This window comes from Mustela putorius, unplaced genomic scaffold, assembly GCF_011764305.1.
Source record: "Mustela putorius furo isolate JIRA1106 unplaced genomic scaffold, ASM1176430v1.1 tig00000127_pilon_pilon_pilon, whole genome shotgun sequence".
Lineage (NCBI taxonomy): Eukaryota > Metazoa > Chordata > Mammalia > Carnivora > Mustelidae > Mustela > Mustela putorius.
The window spans coordinates 4,462,094-4,481,798 of NW_025421288.1; the positions used below are offsets into that span (position 1 = coordinate 4,462,094).

Here is a 19,705-nt window from a genome sequence, read left to right on the forward strand (position 1 = left end):
AGGCATTGTTAATAATTCCACACATTCTCATTGATCATGACCTCTTTACAGAGGTACAGTTTTTTAAAAAATATTTTATTTATTTACTTAACAGAGATCACAAGTAGGCAGAGAGGCAGGCAGGCAGAGAGAGAGAGAGAGAGAGAGAGAGAGAGAGGAGGAAGCAGGCTTCCCACGGAGCAGAGAATCCGATGTGGGGCTTGATCCCAGGACCCTGGGATCATGACCTGAGCTGAAGGCAGAGGCTTTAACTTACTGAGCCACCAAGGCAAGGCGCCCTAGAGGTCGAGTTTTTTATAGAATAAGGAAAAAGGCCCAGGAAAGAACTTAACGTAATTTGTCCAGAGTTAATATAGGTGGGCTGTGGCAGAGCCCAGTTTTTTGTTAAATTCATAACGATTATTTTATTGAACTGTTACAATTTAAATATGTATGCTATCTTCATTAGACTACCTGAAAAAACTAGCATATTTGATATAAAGTATTCATGTTGTTTCAGTGTGACTAGAGGAGAGAATAAATGAATAAGAAAGACCATGGATTCATGGCTATTCCAGGTCCTTAGCTCCTCTGGTATGATAATACTATAGCAGAATGAAGTTGATTCCTGGGGACAATACCACATTTTCAACGATCAGTGTAGTTAAGTGTAGTCTTGGGCTCCTTACAGCTGAACTTGGCTTGTTCTCCCTGCACACATTCGTTTTGTCTTAATGCTATAGGTAAACATGCTATTCCCAACTTGGTAAAGAATCTGCCAGGAGGGCAGCCGAGCTCTTCCCAGAATTTCTCTGAGGACACCGTGGTCTCTCTCTTGAACACCATCAATGAGGTTATTGCTGAGAACTTGGAAGCTGCCAAAAAGCTTCGAGAGACACAGGGCATTGAGAAGCTGGTGCTGATCAACAAATCAGGGTGAGTTTAATGCGTAAAATGACAGCTGGAAGAGTTTGAGTGTAAGAGGGGGGAGCTGCTAGGAAGGAGCGCTCCCCTTTTGCTTTCTAAGGTTCTTTCCCCTTTTTTATATGTAAAGAATGAAGAGATACTGGTCTGTTTTTTGTCTTGATGTTGAGCTATCAATTGATAACCTGCTTTTTCATCAAACATTTGTGGGTGTCAGTGGTGAGGACAGAATACAGAGCTTGGTGAATATTTGCTCCTGCCCATTTTGGCATTTCTAGTGTGACATCGTATTAGAGAATACAGGTTCTCAGCTTCTTCCCTTGTCTTAACGTCCAAATTCCATCTGGTGTTAACTTTTTTCAAAAGGAACCGTTCAGAAAAAGAAGTCCGAGCAGCAGCACTTGTATTACAGACAATCTGGGGCTATAAGGAACTACGGAAGCCACTGGAAAAAGAAGGATGGAAGAAATCAGACTTCCAGGTAGAGCAGCTCTGGGGCCTTAGGCGTGTACTTTTTTGTCCTGGGTCTCATGTACCACTTTGTCTTTGGTTTCTTCTGCTTCACTGTCACAAAAGTCCTACTTTATCCCAAGTCTCTCTTAGGAAATCATTTGGCTTACCCCTCCTTCCCAAAAGTGTGGTGCCTACGCTTCATTTGCTGCCCAAACAGCTGCAGTTTTCCTCTGCATCACAGCATGCTGTCAGTGCTGGTCGTGACGGAGGAAGGTGGCCTTTTTGACTTTTCCCCAAATCTGCCATAGCCCTTTGAAGGAATTTACCAGAGACTGTGTCACCTTCTGATAGTATGAGTGTTTGGTCCCTCTGTCGTCTCCTGAATACCATCAGGAGCATAAATAGAAGCTGTAACATTTTAGATTGTTTCACTTTATAGGTGTTTCTTTAATCTGTATGAGTCCTCTTTCGGTAAGAGTTGTATTTGAGAATAGGGACCTAATGGTGTGTGCCCACTGGGGAATAAGATGTGGGTGAATTCAGTATTCTCTGACGTTGTTGCATTTTATGTTTGCCTCCAGGTGAATCTAAACAACGCTTCTCGAAGCCAGAGCAGTCATTCATATGATGACAGCACTCTCCCTCTCATTGACCGGAACCAGAAAACAGGTACAGTATCTACGGGGCATACCCCTCTGCTTTTATCCCACCACTGCTGTTCTTTAGTGGGCAGACTGCCTGAGGAATAGAATATATATTTATTATTGAATGAGGGTAATAATACTTCACCTGGAGATTGTCCGAGGCAGGAGCCCGGGTGGGATTCTCTGTCCTTGCTTGCAGGCTTACAGTGACCGGGCAGTGAACTCTAGTCTCACCAAATTCTCTCTTTGAGAGAGAACAGATATCTGTCATTGTACAAATGCAAGGTGTACAACACAATGATTTGATACATGTATATATTGCCTGATGATTATTTCTTGCTTTTTAAATTCCCATGTAATACCGGGTAACATTATGGGCTGTTGAAAACTTAGAAAATACAGACAACCAGAAAAATAACAACAACAAAACCACTTACTTCTATTACCCAGAGATAACTGCTGCTCTTTGTGGTTTTTATTTTTTGCCATGTGAGCAAATACATTTTTTTCCCAAAAGATGAATTATATATTTTGTTTTATGAAATGTTTTCTTTTTCATGGAATTGTATATTGTAACTCTTATTATCTTTTTTTTTTTTTTTTAAGATTTCATTTGTTTATTTGATAGAGATCACAAGTAGACAGAGAGGCAGGGGGGGAGCAGGCTTGCTGCTGAGCAGAGAGCCCGATGATGTGGGACTTGATCCCAGGACGCTGAGATCATGACCTGAGCCCGAGGCAGTGGCTCAACCCACTGAGCCACCCAGATGCCCTGTAACTCTTTATTATCATGATGACACTTGGCTTTTGCCTCAGGGCTCTTGAAGCATGGTGTGAGGATCCATCCCCATGTTTGTTGACTTTTGTGCCAGTTGTGTCAAAGCCCTGGTGGTGCACACCGGCAGTGACGCCAGGCCAAATCAGTCATCGCAGTCTTCATTGCTGTGGACTCACAACTTTAAAAAAAAACAAAACAAAACTGGTTTCACTTAAGAATATACTTGATGGAGAAAAACTCAAGGTTTTTCTAACCTTGAGTATGCATCTTCTTGAAAGATCCTGTGCTGCATACAGAGCATGATGGTCGATATAGTTGGAGTTTCCAAGTGTACTAGCCACTTTTTTTATGGACTCTCATTTTCCCTTGGGGGGGAAAAGAAGGAAAGACCAACTACACCTATTCAGACTTGGATATTTGCTAGATATTTTTCTCAAAAATGAATGCAGTGAGCTTGTCACTTTGAGGAAAAATAAGTGACCGTAATTGTTGCCCGAATTTTCAAGTAAAAGTGGTAACTTTTTTTTTTTTTTAAGATTTTTATTTATTTATTTGACAGAGATCACAAGTAGGCAGAGAGGCAGGCCATGAGAAAGGGGGAAGCAGGATCACTGCTGAGCAGAGAGCCCAATGCCGGGTTCTATCCCAGGACCCTGGGATCACCTGAGCTGAAGGCAGAGGCTTAAACCACTAAGCCATCTAGGCGCCCCCAAAAATGATAACTTTGGCAAACTCCTACACCTGCCATTATGAGCCTGGTAACACCCCAATACTTAAGAGACTTTTCATTGAAATCAGTGATAATAGTAATGAATGTGACTTGGTTTTTTGATGTTGTATAATGAAATGCGTTAATGTGTAGATCTACCTTACTCTGAACCAGTATTTTCCAAGTGACCAATGCGTGATGTTTCAGAAGCATACATAGGTAATTGACCTAGTCAAAGTGCAGGACAGACCAGTGCATTTTAATTTAATGAAGTATGAGGAGATCATTCATTTGGATTCATGTTGCTAACCTTAGAGGAACCGTACTTGTTGAGTGTTAGTATACTATCAAAGAATATCTACAGTTATCTGAAAAGATTGTTAAAATTCTTTGTACTTCAACTAAAATTATGTCACAGTAGATTGAATGTAGAAGTGGATGTGAAAATCCAGCTGTCTTCTATTAAGCCAAACTTGAAAAAGATATGTAAAAATTAAAAAAAAGAAAAAAAAGAAAAAAACAACAAAAACCTGCTTTTTTAAAACATTAAAAGTTTTATGTTGACATGGAATAACTTTCTTGTTACTTTTAAGTGAAATAAGTATCAATCTCTCAGTTCAGTAAAATAGTAACGCATATTGGCTTATACCAATGAATGCTTTTTGGTTCTTAATAATTTTTAAGACTAAAAGGGATCAGGAGACCAAATAATTTGACAATTGCTGGCTTAGAGTGAATGGTTTCTTACGTTAGGAGTCCTTTGGAAAGGGATCTCTTTAAGGCCCATGAGGGCTTTGTCTACTCTCTGGCACATAGCGGGTGCTCAGTAAAAATTTGATGAAGGAGAGGGAGGATGAACCAGAGAGCAATTTTTATGTTGAGTAGAATTCGAAGAGTTGGTTTTTGACCTGGATAACTTTCTGACTCCGTATAGATAAGAAACCTGATCGGGAAGAAATTCAGATGAGCAGTATGGGATCAAACACAAAGTCATTAGGTAGGTGATTAATTCCTGCCTGAGGACATGGAGTAATATTTCATTGGGATGAGAACTGTCTGGCCTTGGCGGTTTTTTCCTAGCACCTTCACCATTTACCATCCTGGGAGAGCATTCATTGGCTGGACATTTCCATTTGTAAGGATAGGAAGAGATAGGTTCACTCAATCTACTTTCTTCTGCATTCCCACATATGCAAAGGTTTAAAAAAAAAATCATTCTCTACATCCACCCCCACTTACTACAGTATCACTTGTGGGTCCTTAAATTGTTAAAGCCTTTCACCAGCTGGCCCCAGGCTCTCTCTCCATTTTCCTTTCATGTAGTCTGTTTCAGCCCCCCACCCCACCCCGGTCTAATTTGCTATTTTGTCTTTACACTATTTTGATTTTGTTCAGGTAATAACCTCTTATTGGAGTGCCCTTTCCCTTTGTTTTGCTAAATTTTCTTCATCCCCAAAGCCTTAATTAAGTCCTGTCTCCTTTGTTAGGTCCTTCCTGACTGTTGGCAGCACACCTTACTGTCTCTCCTCTTAATTCCAGTACCATTTATATACAGCTTGCTTCTGTTTAGCTTTATTATCCTATGTCCTACAAGTTCTGTCTAAGTCCGGGACCTTAAGTCAAGGATGAGACCTTAATGCCTTTCTGGAACATTTGACAAAGTTTACTTCCAACAGGGGTGCCTAATTCACACTTCTCTGCTTAATATATAGTGTACACAAGAGGGGACTATCCTGTTGTACTTTTTTCGCTAGATAACAACTATTCCACACTGAACGAGAGAGGGGACCACAACAGAACACTGGATCGATCCGGGGATCTAGGTGAAATGGAGCCGTTGAAGGGAACACCCCTGATGGTAAATTCTCTTTTATATACTGTTGTCCTTCTAAGGCTAGTTCTGTTTTGAAACTTCCATGTTTTGAGATATAGGGAAAAAAAGTACCTGGTGAAAGACAGTATCCTTTCCTGGTAGGGGTTTCCAGGTAAAGTAGGAGTTTTGACTCACGTTGGGATTTCTTGGGTCATTCTGCGACGGTCAGGTTAGGGGAAGGTAGACAATAAATGGCAACCAGTGCTGATCAGTGTATTCTCATACATTACTCTTGTCCTGTCCCTGCCCTTTCTGGAATATCTTGCCCTTTTCTTACTATTCTCTTGTTTTGTTTGAGTTGACCAGTTCGGGGATTTTTCCTTAGATCTGGCACACACTCACGAGGTTTCTATTTCCTTACTAACAAATTGCATGTGTTCACAGCAGGACGAGGGGCAGGAATCTCTGGAGGAAGAGTTGGATGTGTTGGTTTTGGATGATGAGGGGGACCAAGTGTCTTACCCCTCCATGGTATGTCCTCCAGCCACCCGCAAGATCATCTTGAGGAAGGAGGCCCCTGTGTGCTGGCAGTTTGCCAATCATGCTGATCTGATCAGGCCAGAGACCCTAGTCTCAGCCACTTGGAGCTTGGGGGGTGCTGCTTCTGTGATTGTTGCCTCTTACAAGGCTGGGACATGCCTCTGGTGATCGGATTCTCCATTATGTGCTACTTTCCTCCCTCCAGATTTGCTCAACTGTCGTTTGGTTCTCCTCATTCCCAATCCTATTAACATCTCTTTCTCTTTTTTTCCCTACAGCAGAAGATTTAGCACCACTATCTCCGCTACATCTGAGCTTATAATATATGTACTTTTATTTTTTGGTGGCGAAATGGACTGATGATTTTTCCCTTTCTTCGCTGGACTATTGTGCCAACTGCCAGGCTGCCTCCTGCCCTTCTAGCCCTAAGTGGCCACCTTCTTTCCACCAACTCCTAACTTGTTCCAGTGAAGCTTAATTATCCCTCCTACCCCCTGCAGATCCCCTCCATTTGCTCCCAAGAAGCCTGACTCAGTTATATGCATATCTTGAGAAACTGCTGCAGATTAGCTTTTTTTTTTTACCAGGTCTCTCTGGGACTCTTGGCCTTGTATGGAGGGAGGGAGCAAGTGGGAGTCCTCACTGGAAGCCATGGGAAGAATTGGAAGTTACATGCAGTATATGCAGTGTCCGGCACTCTGATAAACTGATAATTCTTAATCAAGATTTTTTTCCCTGGTGGGGAAGGGACTTTTATTTTTTTGGAGAATGGGGAGTGTGAGCTCTTCCCTTCCCCAGTGACTATTTTTGATTCAAAGAAGGCTGGCAACATTGGCACATTCCACCTGGCAAGGGCCCTTGAGTAAGTGAAGGTCTTCTAGAACTGAGATTAAGAAACCTTGCTCTCCTCATCTCCAGGGCAGGGAGCGTCATGGACCTACAGACTCCATCTCTTCTCCAAGCCTCATGACAGCCTGGGCTGCTGCCGTTGCCCCTTACTGAGGCTGTCCTTAATCTTCCTCTTCCATCCTGTGATAATGTCTGCTGACTTGGCCTGGCCATTTGCAAGAGACTGTAGAAAGAGGAGAATGTATCAAGGAAGACTTTTTGGGTGAGAAGGAGCAGAAAGATGTCTTCTGGGGAGGAGAAGAACCTCTAAGAGGAGTTAGTAGGAATGTACATGAATCAGTTAGTCTGAAACTGGCAGGAAGCTTTGAAGCTGGCTTCCCCCTGCCCTTATGTCTCCTTTTCCTACCCTTACTGCCCTTCCCTGCCTGCCTCTTCCCTGGATTGGTCGGCTGACAAAAGGACTTGATGTACATATTCCCACCCCCTTTACCCTTAAAAGGTGGAGATCGCCCCTGGATTTGCCTCTTCTTTGTGCCTTTGGCCTGGGGTGCATCTCCTCCTTCCCTTCCATGTGCCTTTCTTTGCCTCTGCGGTCTCATTTTCATGATTTTGCAAATTATATTTTGTTGCTTTCTTACCCACTATTGGCCCTAAATAGCAGAAAGGAGAGGTGACCTAGAGAACCTCAGATTCTCTGTTGGGAATTGGTAGAGCCTCTGATTTCAGCCATTCAGCTTTTGCTCAATAGTATATGGTTGGGATTTTGCAAAAATCCTGTTCTGATGAATCTCAAAGTATGGGAGGAGTGAGTGGTGTGACTCTTACTCCTTAGTTGCTCAGAATTTACTGTCATCTCTGAAGTGGCTGGAGGGAGGTCGCCTCTTGTGCCCTCCCTCCCTGCCTCCCCTGCCCCCCACCCCAGTACCACCTCCTTTCAGTTTAGTGTTTATTAGTGGGTTGGGCTAGAGGAATCAGCTGCTATGCTGGTTGTTTTTTTTATTTTTGTTTTGTTTTGTTTTGTTTTGTTTTTAACCCTTCTCCTTTTTTGCCTTTTACTCCTCCCCTGAATCTAAAAGCTCTGTTCAATGCAACTGGAAATCTTTATCCTTCTCTCTCCCCCTCCCCTTATAAATTGAGGCTATGGGGTAAGAGAAAAGTGCACAACCCACCACCGCCCCCCTTCCCTTCCCCTATACATTAAAATCCCTTATTTACCCCCCCCCCCATTTCTTCCCACTCCTTTTCTGGCAAAAAGGAGCCTTTTCCCCTCTTGGACCCTAAGAACATACTGCACAGGGGAAATCGCCCCCATCTGGACCTGGCTCCACTCTTGGTTTCTCTTCTCCTCTTTTGCTCTTTTCCTGGTGCTCTTTTTCTCGGTGGGGTGTGGGTAATAGAACAGCCATGGGCTTTTGGGGACCTTTAACTATTTTTTTTTCTTTTTTGTTTATAAAAACACTAAACATTCAATTCCAGAGAACCAAAAATCCCACCTCCCACCGAACACTACTAAGGGGCATGTCTTCTGCTCCATACCTTTCCTGTTTTTCTTTCTCTCTTGTTAATGCTTTTAAAAACAAATGAGTTTTTTATATAAATAAAGTTTTTAAAGTGTGTATGTGGGGGGTCTGTGTCATTTCTTCACTTCAAGCTGTATCTCTTCCCTCCTTTTCATCTTGGTTACTTCCTTATATGTATCTGGGTCCTTCTTCTCTCCAGAGCAGCCAGAAGGGGTTATACCAGGATGGAATTACTGTGAGCTCAGTCCCAACTCTTACCAAGCAACATTCTTTTTAATTACATGTGAGACATTTTTCCTCTTAAGATTCTTAAAAATTAAATGTGGTTAAGTAGAGCACAGGAAACTTATTGCTAACTTAGATGGGAAACTGAAGTATAAGGAACTAATGACTTTCTTAGTCACCGGAATTCTTTTGGAAATTCGATAAAATGAATGTTGAACAAAGCCCATTGCAATACACGGTCCTTTTGAGCATTTAATATTTATGACTAGAAAGTTAGACGCTACCAACTCCAACTTCCCTCCTAATAAGAAAACGTGTAATTAAAAGGCTCATGTATATAAGTGAATACTGGGCCACAACGTTGCTTTTCAGGCTATCTGTAATCCTTCAGTAAGAAGACAAGGGACAGACCTATAGCTGCTCTTGTGTCCTACCAAATAATATGTGGATGGATAGCAAACACTTGCTGGGTTGCTAGGGATTGTCTTGACCGCAGAGGCCACGGATTAAGACCTATGGAAAGAGACTTATTTTTCTGGGGCCCCTATCCCATTATATAATTAAAAAACTCAAGAATTTATGTCAAATGCTTGCTGTATGCCCAATCTTTAGATTAAAAATCTATAGCTTCTGATGATGGTCATGTCTCAATTTTTGTTGAACTAGGTCTTGGGTATAAAAACTTTCTTGGGCTAGTGAGACCAGGCAATCTAGGCCTTGAAGCTGGTCCCCTTTAAAGCTTGTGTCTAACAGTTGTAGTTTTAGACTAGAGGGGTGAATCACAGAGCCAAAAAGCTATCAGAGTTTGCTTTCCAAAGGGGTTTGGTAGCTTCACTTGAAATGGTTTTCTATCTCTGGAAAAAAAAGGCTACTGGTGAATAGCCTTCTGTTGGAGCATCATCTATAACCATTTTATGGTTCTTATCCACTGTTACAGTTATTATCCACTGATACTGAGCTATAAACAGAACTTACTGTTCTCCCTCCTCCCTGGGTTGGTCCATTTGTTTCATCTCATTCAATATTTACTGAGCATCTTCTATGTGCTAGGTGTTGTGGATGTTAGGGTGAGAGAATGAAACAGATGGACACGTCCTCTTTACAGTCCATGTGAACTCTGTGTGATTAAGATCTGTGGTCTTCTATTTATTTTTTTAAGCTCTGCACCCAACATGGGGCTTAAACTCAGGACCCCAAGATCACGTGAAAGCCCCTTGCTCTACTTTGAGTCATCCAGGTACTCTGATTTGTGGCCTTTTCAAAACATTTCTCTGTTCCTACCTAAAAAAAGGTGTTAAACAGAATGATCTGTAAATCCCCTATATCTCTTAAGTATCCTGACACCGATTTAGGAATGCTTTGGAAGCCCGTTGCTATCTCCTACTAACAGCAACTTTAGGAATCCCATGGATTTTGTCAAGATACTGATGATGTTCTTGAACCTTGAGAGCCTGAGTTCTTTCTGGAAGTGGTTATAGATGATGCTCCACTGGTCTTCTATCTCAGTGAGGCTTTCCTCCACCCCCCGCACATGTTCGTGAAATAGCTAGCTGTAATGGGTCCTGCTGAGACATACTTTCTCACCGCTACAACCTCACTTGGCCACTTGTTCTTTCTTGCTGAACTTAAAAGTACTTTGTTACAAAGTGGAAATATCTCCCCCAGGAAGAACTAAGGACCAGCCAGCCTTTCTGGGTCATTATTTCTCAATTTTGTCTTTCTATCTGAAGTATAAGATAGTAGAGATTCATCTTGGTATTTTCATGGATAGACTTAATAGACCAACAAGACCTCACTTTCTGGATCTGAACAAGTACACAAGAATTACCTGGGAACCTTACAAAATGCAGATGCCTTTGTTCTATCTCCAAAAACTGATGGGGAAAAAAAAAGTGACTCAGGAATCTGAAATCTTGATAAGTCACCTAGGTTATTCTGATGCCTGTGGTCAGTTAATTGCAACTTGAGACCGTGGTCTAGTTAATGACTTAGTTGAAGGTTTTAGCCTCAAACTGGAATCTGCGATAACTGGCTCTAACCGCACTGGCACCATTGCTAGTAACATGGTGTGCGTGATGATAATCACAGTACGGGAGAATTCATAAAGAAAACTTGATTTCAAAGTAATGAATTGCTTATAGTTGAATTTGAGATAATAGTGATAGGCTGGTGTGTAGGTAGGAAAGACTTCTTACCTTACAAACTGTCCTACAGATAATATCTAGGCTGCTGATAGATGAAGCTAGTCCTTGATATGGGGCCTGGTAGTACAGAGGGAATCTTCTGGAGTTGCTGACTTTGACGAGCGTGTCACTTCTGGCTACAAAAGGTACCTGGACTGGAGAGTGTATGGCCCCATTGGCCAAAGCCAGGGAGGTGTGTCCGGAAACTTAAATCACTCCTGAAAGGCAGGGTACCTCAAAAAAGGAAAAAAACATTGTAGAAGTGAATTTCTTTTACGTTCCTGTTGTCTGACAGTCACTTAAAGCATTAGGTCTTAAGCTGACCCACGTGGAAGTTAGAGGCAGACGTGGATGAAGAGAAAGCTGGAGGAAGTGAGGTAGGGAAAGCGTGAAAATAATCATGTCTGTCTGCATTATATCCTTAGTCTTTTCCCCTCTGCATGTGGTCTGAAGTGACCAGGACCAGCTATCCACAAGTGGACGAGTCCAGAGCTTTACACTTGTCAGTATACATCGTAAGAGCTATAAACATCATTTTAAGTGTGGGGTTTGATTTTTAGCTAAGGAAAAAGTGCTACGTTTCTCTCCATATACATCTCTTTGTTGAAAAGGACAGGTTCTTCCAGTGAGGATGCAGAAGAGAATACTATCTTGTTTTTTTTCTGCAGATACTCTAGTGTTAATGGGCACAGTCCGAATGCCCTAACGGTGGTTGTCCCTGAGGAAAAGAAAATCCGGATTATTTGTGGTGAAGTGTGAGGCACTTACTCGGCTCTTGTCTTGACACCTTTTCCCCTCCACCTTTAAGGCAAGGCAAGGTTAGCACTGGTCTTTTGTGGACTTTGGGCTGTTGGTCTTTTTATGACCTACCCTTCTCAGAATTAAGGATGGGCAGAGTATTGTGCCTATAGCTGGGACTGACTAGTTCAGACTTCTGTTGGCATTTTGGGTAGATTAGATCATCTGAAATGTCATTTCAGCAGAAACAAGCAAGATGCTGGGTAAATATATTTATAAATAATACTTATGAACACATTGACAAGCATAAAAATAAGTAATCTAAAGATCTTCAAAATGAAGTGAAAATTGGAATCCTAAGAAGTAAGCAATTGCTAAAAGCTAGCTTTTACCCAGAGTTTTTGCCAAACTCAGCAGACTTTAAGCATCTATTTTAGTGACTATACAGGGAGGGTATGGGAAACAGGAAATGAGTTTTGCAGGTGACTCCAGGTAAAGCTGGAATACCTTCAGTGTCAAGGTGAATAAGAAATGAACTCTATAGAGGGGAATAGCAAGGAACGCTTGTCGCACATGGTGCTAGACAGAAGGAAGAAGCACAGTATCTTTCCTGAGAATTCATAGCCACAAGATGGCCCTCCTTGGGTTTTCAGTACAAATTTTTGTGCACTGTCTGGTCCAAAAAATTGTAAGTGGGGAATTTAAAGCGGTACTTAGTTGGTCATGCCTCCAGGGGATTTCCAGAAGCAAATGCAGTCCTGGTAATGGTTCACTTCCCACAGAGAGACTCCTAAGGCAGATGAGCAGTCCTGCTCCAGAATGATGATGCACAGAGATAAGGCCCTATAAGTGAAAAAGATGGACAGAAAGACACAGAGGCCAATTCTTAAATACTTCAGATGTTGGCATTTTCACACATTGTAATGAGATAACGTTTTGATTACAAAGTAAAACAAGTTTGAAAGTAAGAGAGGATTGCAAACAGATTTGAAAAAAGCCATTTTCTTTTTTTAATTTTATTTATTTCTTTGACAGACAGATCACAAGTAGGCAGAGAGGCAGGCAGAGAGAGGAGGAAGCAGGCTCCCTGCTGAGCAGAGAGCCCGATGCGGGACTCGATCCCAGGACCCTGAGATCATGACCTGAGCCGAAGGCAGAGGCTTTAACCCACTGAGCCACCCAGGCGCCCGAAAAAAGCCATTTTCAATTAGGAGAAAGACAAAGTTGAACTAAAAACTTAGATGAAACAGGTTGGAGCAGTTGAAGGGCTACAAGTGAAATGGAAGATAGTTCTCAACAAATTATCCAGAATGAATTCCACAGAAGAAGAAAGAGAAGGAAGAATGGAAAATAGCAATGATGTTGAGGTTGGGACAAGGGAATAAGATTTCATGTACGTTATCTGCAGCTCCAGGAGGAAATTATAGGAAGAGGCAATACCCAAAGATAGGGATGGCAGATAAATTATCAGATTTGGTGAAAGGCACCAGACCTCAGATTTAGGGATCCCAGTGAATTCCAAACAAGATTAAAAAGGAACTCATTTCTAGAGACAGGGTGAGATGCAGAAAACTTAAAATCTTGAGCAGCTAGAGCAAAAACACAAACTACCTGTGGAAAACAGCCCAGATGGGTAACTTCTCAGCATTAACAATGAAAGCCAAAAATGGGGAATTCTAACCATTCATCCTGTTGAGAACAAAAGAACTGTTATCATGGAAGTTGACACTTAGCAGAACTTAAAGGGGGCTAACAATATTTTTGGACCTAGGCAAGGTTTGCCTCTCAGAAAAGGTAAAATCTACAGGATGTTATTGAGGCAGAAGGAAAATGATCTCAAGTGGCAAACCAGATTCAAGAAAGGACACTAAACAAAGACTGGTCAATGTTGGTAAAAGTAAGAAAGCATTAACTTGGAGCAATATGTAATTTGTGAGAGGGGGATATGGACTGGAATGAAATACTGGACAATAGCATGTCAGGGGTGATAGTGCTAATTTAATCTTCTTACATATTCTTATATATAAAAGATAACTAAAGGCTTGTGTGAAACTACCTGTTTAGCTAAATAGCTGAAAAACAGACAGCATATAAGTTCCAAACCATTTTTTTTTCCCCAAAGATTTTATTTATTTGACAGGGAACATAAGCAGGAGGAGTGGGAGAGAGAGAAGCAAGCTCCCTGCTGAGCAGGGAGCCCCAATACAGGTCTTGATCCCAGGATCCTGAGATCATGACCTGAGAGGAAGGCAAGACACCTAACTGAGCCATCCAGGCACCCAAGTTCCAAACCATTCTTAGGAGGTAAAGAGCCTACTTCTATTTCATAGCCCTGGGGCAAAGTGTGTGGTCTATGAAGTAGATGTGTGCAGGGAAAGAGCAGTGAGTGAAGGGTAAGAAGGGGAGAAGAGAAGAGTCCAGCGATTTCCATTAAAGTGAAGTTAAAATTTAAATGAAGATTATTTGCTGGCTGGTATGTGAGTTGGTCAGCCTGACCTAAAGACGGAAGGTCAAGACAGAATATTTTCATATTTTGTTGACTTAGTTGCTGATCCATTGATATGTGAGGCCTGAGTGGCTTGATTCAGAGTAGGGCTTGATTCAGAGTAGGGCTGAGCTAAGGCTGGGAAGCTGTCTATCTGACATGAGGGAGATGTACATTTTGGGAGATGAACCAGAACTACTGGTTCTAAGTTAGAAGAGTTCAAGGAGGAGCACTGGGCTTGTTTTTGTTTTTGTTTTTTTAATTTTTATTTTTTTGAGAGAGTATGAGGGGGGTGAGAGGGTCAGAGGGAGGGGAAGAAGTAGGCTCCCCACTGAGCAGAGAGCCTGATGACATGGGGCTTGATCCCAGGACCCTAGATCAGGTCATGATCTAGGGTCCTGGGATCCTTAAAACCAAGTGAACCATCCAGGCATCCCACACTGGGCTTTTTTTTAGCTCAGCTCTGGGTCTTGAATCATTTCCTGGGCTCTAAGAGGGACTTAGGACTCAGCGATGTTTCAAATTTTGGGTTGTTGATAGATCTCTGTGATACACATTTGTAATATGCATTCTTTTCTCTTAAAGCATGTGCACTGCAATGGAAGGCATAGATTTTCCATGAGACCAGTATGTGCTAATGTCTTATTCAAGTGCCTGTTGCTTTACTCCATTATTTATTTTCTCTTTGTTGGGGTTAATACCTCTGAAATCTAGCTCTTAGGTTTTTGAGATGATTCAGAATGGTAATACATATAAAAGAACTCCACACTAAACTCAGGCTCTGGAGCCAGACTGGTTCTGCTACTTATTCTTATACTTATCCTTATTCTGCTACTTACCTGTGAGACTTTGGGCAAATTTCTTAAGCTTTAGGTGGCTTTCATCATAGGTAACATGGGAATAATAATACTTACCAACAGGGTAACTATGAAGATTAAATGAGATGGTGCAGTTGCACTTAGAACAGTGTGGGCACATAGACTATTAACCGTATTGTCAGTCTATCAACCACCAGGTACCTCTCTCCTACATATATGTATGGATAATCTATGTTTAGCTGTGTGCGTGCTCTGCTCAGTGTCTGTGTGCAACTACTTTAGGGATGATTTCAAGGACAACCCAGATAAGAAGCAAGTGGTGCACATGTCTAGTCTCTGGTTGAGGAAGAGCTAGTGGTAGTCATTCACTCCCTGCGTACTTAGGACTCTTCCATCCCAGCCCCATTCTAGACGTGAGGACGTTTAGGAATGAACCTTGCAGAGCTTATAGTAACTGCTGAGAGAATGCTCTGCCACAGGCCCAGGTGGACATGTCCCTTAAAGTTGGCAGTGCTTGTGACATGTAGATTTCTCTGAACCAGAGATAAGCGTTTTTTCCGTTATGTCTGAAGCCTTGGGATGTACTTTTCTTACAGAACCATGAGATATACCAAGAGATTTAAGGGAAAGAAGGAGTGAAAAGCTACATGTGTTTGGAGGGAGGGGTGAGATAGGGGATGGGCATCAAAGAGTGATGAGCGCGGGGTGCCGTATGGAAGTGTGGAGTCAGTGTGTTGTACACCTGCAGCTAACAGGGCACTCTGTTAACTAGCATTAGAAAAAGAAGATTCAAGCAGTGTATGCATTCAGAAAAGTTAGTGCAATAACTAGATGGATGTCAGTGCTTTTATCTAGGTGTTTTGGTTTTTTTTTAAATGTTACTTTCCAAGGCAAAGATTTTATGAAATTAAAATGAATAATGAAGCTTAATCAGAAAAAAGCGACACGTAGTTGCTATACGCTAGGCCCTAGGCTGATGATAGAGATGCTGCCGTGACCACACACCCTTGTCCTCAAGACACTTGTAGTAAACGACCCGAGAGCAGAGTTTTCAGCGGTGAAGTGACCAGGTCACCAGCTATAGAGAGTAGTGTAAGAGGCAAAGGACAGGATGACCAGTTAGAAGGAGCGGCGAGATTTCTAGGCAAGAGATGCTGGCTTAGACTAGACCATAGTGTAGAGACAAAAGTTTATCAATTTTAGGTTTGTTCAGCAGTGATCGTAATAATAGCTAATATTTAGTGCTTATTATTTCTGAGACGTTGAATTCTTTGATTATATTAACATTCAGTCTTCATATCAACCCTGTAATAAGGGAAACAACATGAATATATATAGTAATAGCAAATATTGGGAACCAACCTTTGTGCTAAAGGCTTCACGTGCTTTATTCTTTAATATTTACTACAACTCTCATTATCCCTACAGAGCAGTTAAATAGCTTGCCTTTGGTTACACTCAGTGGCAAAAGTCAGACTTCAGCCAGATTTGTTGGATTCTAAGTCCCTTGGTTTTTTTTTTGTTGTTGTTGTTGTTGTTTGTTTTTTGGTCTGTTTTTTTATTGAGGTATAGTTGACACATAACATTAGTTTCAGATGTACAATATCATGATTTAATATTTGTATATATCATGAAATCATCACAATAAGTCTATTAATACCCATCACCATGCATAGTTATAAATTTTTTTTTTCTTGTAATGAGGACTTGTAACACTGTCTTGGCAACTTTCAAATATGCAATACAGAATTATTTTCAATGTATAGGTTAACCTGTAGGTCAGATTTTAAGCCATGGGAGCATCTAAGCTGTGGATCAAGGAGTGTTCTGTGATAAGAGCAGAGGGTTTGGATGCCAATCCTAGTGTCACATCAATATTTAGGAAGGGAAGGGAGATCCTGAAAAAAAAAGGGCTAAAAGAAGATCTGGAGAGTCTGTTTCCAGGAATGTTTGATACCACTAGGGGCTTAAAACCAGAGAACTGTTTGGCTTAGGAACACTCCTCTTTTATTTATTTATTTTTAAAGATTTTATTTATTTATTTGACAGAGATCACAAGTAGGGAGAGAGGCAGGCAGAGAGAGAAGGGGAAGCAGACTCCCCACTGAGCAGGGAGCCCGATCCAGGGCTCGATGCGGGGCTCCATCCCAGGACCCTGGGATTATGACCTGAGCCGAAGGCAGAGGCTTTAACCCACTGAGCCACCCAGGCACCCCAGGAACACCCCTCTTTTAGAAGAAGCCTGCAGGGTGCCTGCATGGCTCAGTCTGTTGAGCATCTGACTCTTGATTTGGGCTCAGGTCAAGATCTCAAGAGTTGTGAGATGGAGCCCCATTGGGCTCTGTGCCCAGCGGGGAGTCTGCTTGAGGATTCTTCCTCTCCCCTCCCACTGCACTATCTCTCTCAAATAAATAAATAAATCTTAAGAAAAAAAAAAATGCCTGCATGGCTTCCCGGTGTGAATAGAAGTAACTCAAGCCAATAGCAGGGTTTGCTTTGATCTTTCATCTTTGGATGATGTGTTTGTTTTTCTTCTAATCTTCCTTGAGTGTTTGTTTGGATCTTGATCTGAGGTTTGGGGTCTGGGGTCTTGGAACCCTAGAGGGTATGGATTCAGTCTTTTAACTCTTCCTCCCTTTAAGGTCCAGTATCCTGAAGGACGACTATCAGTTGGACCAAATGGGCAACAGTTCAGATTCTTCCTACTTTCATCCATGTAGCTGATTGTCCTGTCTTATCTCTACTCCTCTCTTGCCCCTTGATCCCTCTCTTTCTTTGCTTTCCTCTTCACTTCTCTTCCACTGTATCTCTGGTTGCTGCCACTCCAGACCTGTACTCTCTGGTAGCCTGTCAAGACGCAGAAATCTCTAGTTCTCTGCCGGTGCCCTGCTCAGCGTAGCCCGTAGAGCAGAGTCATCTTCCATCCTGTGGCTAACAGAAGGAAGCCACTTCATGGGAGGTTCCTCCTGGAGCAGTCTTCCTGCAGAGCAGAGATTCCCAGCTCACTCCAGATAGGGATCCTCGAGAAACAGCAGGACATGACCTGGAAACACATGCCCATCCATCTACTCTTTCCACCCAGGGCCCTTACCCTGTGGCTCCGTCTGATTACAGCAGACTTTCTGCCACATCACCCCATGCTTTCAAGGGTCAGTTGGGCCCAGTGCACGCTGGAGACTTGTCCTTGCAGAGCAGTTCTCTCCCTATGAGTAGAAGTAAAACACCAAGCACAGAGGATAGCTGGTGCTAGGTATGTGAGTACACTGTCGCTGCCTGTGATGGAAGAGATCATGAACGGGCGCCCTCTGCTGGCAGAGCCTATCACCATCAGGCATCTCCACCCCGCCCCCACCCCATTCTGCCTCATACTTTTTTTTTCTTTTCTTTTAAACCTTGGCTTAAATGATAAAAGCTTATATAGCTTTTTTCTCCCAAGATTTAATACAAAAGAATATTGAGCTAAGATTCTTCATTCCCTTTTATGTCACTCCTCAGGGATGACTACTGACAATTGGTGCATATTCTTCCTGATGTCTTTCTGTATGTGGTTATACAATATATGCTTCTTTCTAATGGAATTAACGTATGTATACTATAATACTGCTCTGTAATTTTGTTTACTCATAAAAATACATCATGGACATCTTTCTACTATATCTAGGTCTCCCTTGCTTTCCTGGCCAGTTTACTTCTGTAAGTCTACCACAATGTTATGTTAGACCTTGGCACATTCATGCTTCTGGGCTAACATGGAGCTCAACAGCCCAGTCCTTCAGGAGATTGGTCCCTCTCAGTGGTTCAACCTACCAATCTCACCCCACCTCCCCAGAGGATTTGGAAATAAGCTTCCTACTGCTCTGTGCCCCTGGGCAGAGATGCTAAGCATCATACCCTCTCCATCCCTCAAAACACATGGTGAGTTTTGACTTTTTTACTTTGATTTCATTTGAAGACAGGAGTTGCTCTTCCTGACATCTCCAGGCATGATGTGAGTGTGAGACAGGAAGTGGGATGTAGTTGTCTTTGAGTCCTGGCTAGCCCTTTGAAGGCTGCAGCCTGCTTCTGACTTGCTACTGGTGGAATTCCTAGGACCTTGGGCCCGCTTGATTCTTCCTATGTCTTTATACTTTTGAGAAGACAGGCTTCTAGCTCTCCTCTTTCAGCCTGGTTAATAATGTCTGACTGCGGACACTTGGTCACTCAGCTCCGAGTTCATCTTTACTTCTTGTAGAGTGTCTCGGATTCTGATAATTCTCCTTCCAGTGATGGGTGGTACCTCATTGCCAGTCAGTTGCTTTGTAACTTTCATTCTATATAATGTCACTTAAATGATACTTTTATAAACTGAAATCCTGACTCCATTAGTATTTCATTCATCCTGCGAACATTTGTTCAGTAACTATTTTATAACCAAAAGCTGTTCCTGTCTTTGAGGAATTCTAGTGCTAGGGATGGAGGCATTAAATTTGAGTTAATGAGATAAATATTATTATAAAGATGACTTGCTAGCATTGTAAGAGGGGTGAACTGCTTGGAAGGAGGGCAAGGTTTCACTGTGGTGGTAATTTAGGTTGGTTTCAAAGGATATCTAGGATTCCACCAAGTGGAGAAGGTATGAAGTCATGCAGGTCAGCTGGAATAATGTGCAAAAAGTACAGAAGTGTAAAAGGAATATGGTTCACTGGGTATCCTAGGTGAGGGGAAGTTCCTCTTTATGGAAACGCTTCATCTAATAAATGACAAGAGTGATCATCACACTGCAATCCTTAATAACTAGATCTTGGGCACTGAGCATTAACAGCTGCTAACATCACAAAGAGAGCCACTCCGACACCATCTGCAGAGTGGTTCTGGAAAAATAAAATCCTGAATCTCATCAAATCCCGAATTTGTAAGAAATACAGAAGATGGAGGAAATGTTAAACTATACCATGGGGACGCAATTAGAAAAATGGGGGAACGACAGAACAAGTGACCCAATTTATAATGATATCATTATAAAATGATAAAATGATTTAATGAGGACAAAAGATGAAACGATACCTAC

At 42.1% G+C, this 19,705-nt stretch overlaps 1 protein-coding gene across 14 annotated transcripts in view; it reads left to right on the forward strand.

The window, feature by feature from the left end:
* CTNND1 (catenin delta 1) overlaps positions 1-8,307 on the forward strand; it is a 48,150-nt gene extending 39,843 nt beyond the window's left edge. For 7 of the 14 annotated variants that reach the window (XM_004777607.3, XM_013048494.2, XM_013048491.2 and 4 more), the window contains 7 exons: positions 723-915; positions 1,270-1,384; positions 1,938-2,025; positions 4,422-4,484; positions 5,242-5,345; positions 5,745-5,831; positions 6,119-8,307. In XM_004777607.3, coding sequence (XP_004777664.1) covers positions 723-915; positions 1,270-1,384; positions 1,938-2,025; positions 4,422-4,484; positions 5,242-5,345; positions 5,745-5,831; positions 6,119-6,130 — 662 coding nt within the window. In that variant the 3' untranslated portion in view covers positions 6,131-8,307. The remainder of the gene's footprint in view (positions 1-722; positions 916-1,269; positions 1,385-1,937; positions 2,026-4,421; positions 4,485-5,241; positions 5,346-5,744; positions 5,832-6,118) is intronic. The other 7 variants (XM_013048495.2, XM_013048496.2, XM_045062811.1 and 4 more) reach the window with 6 other exon arrangements.
* The last annotated feature ends 11,398 nt before the right edge of the window (positions 8,308-19,705 follow it).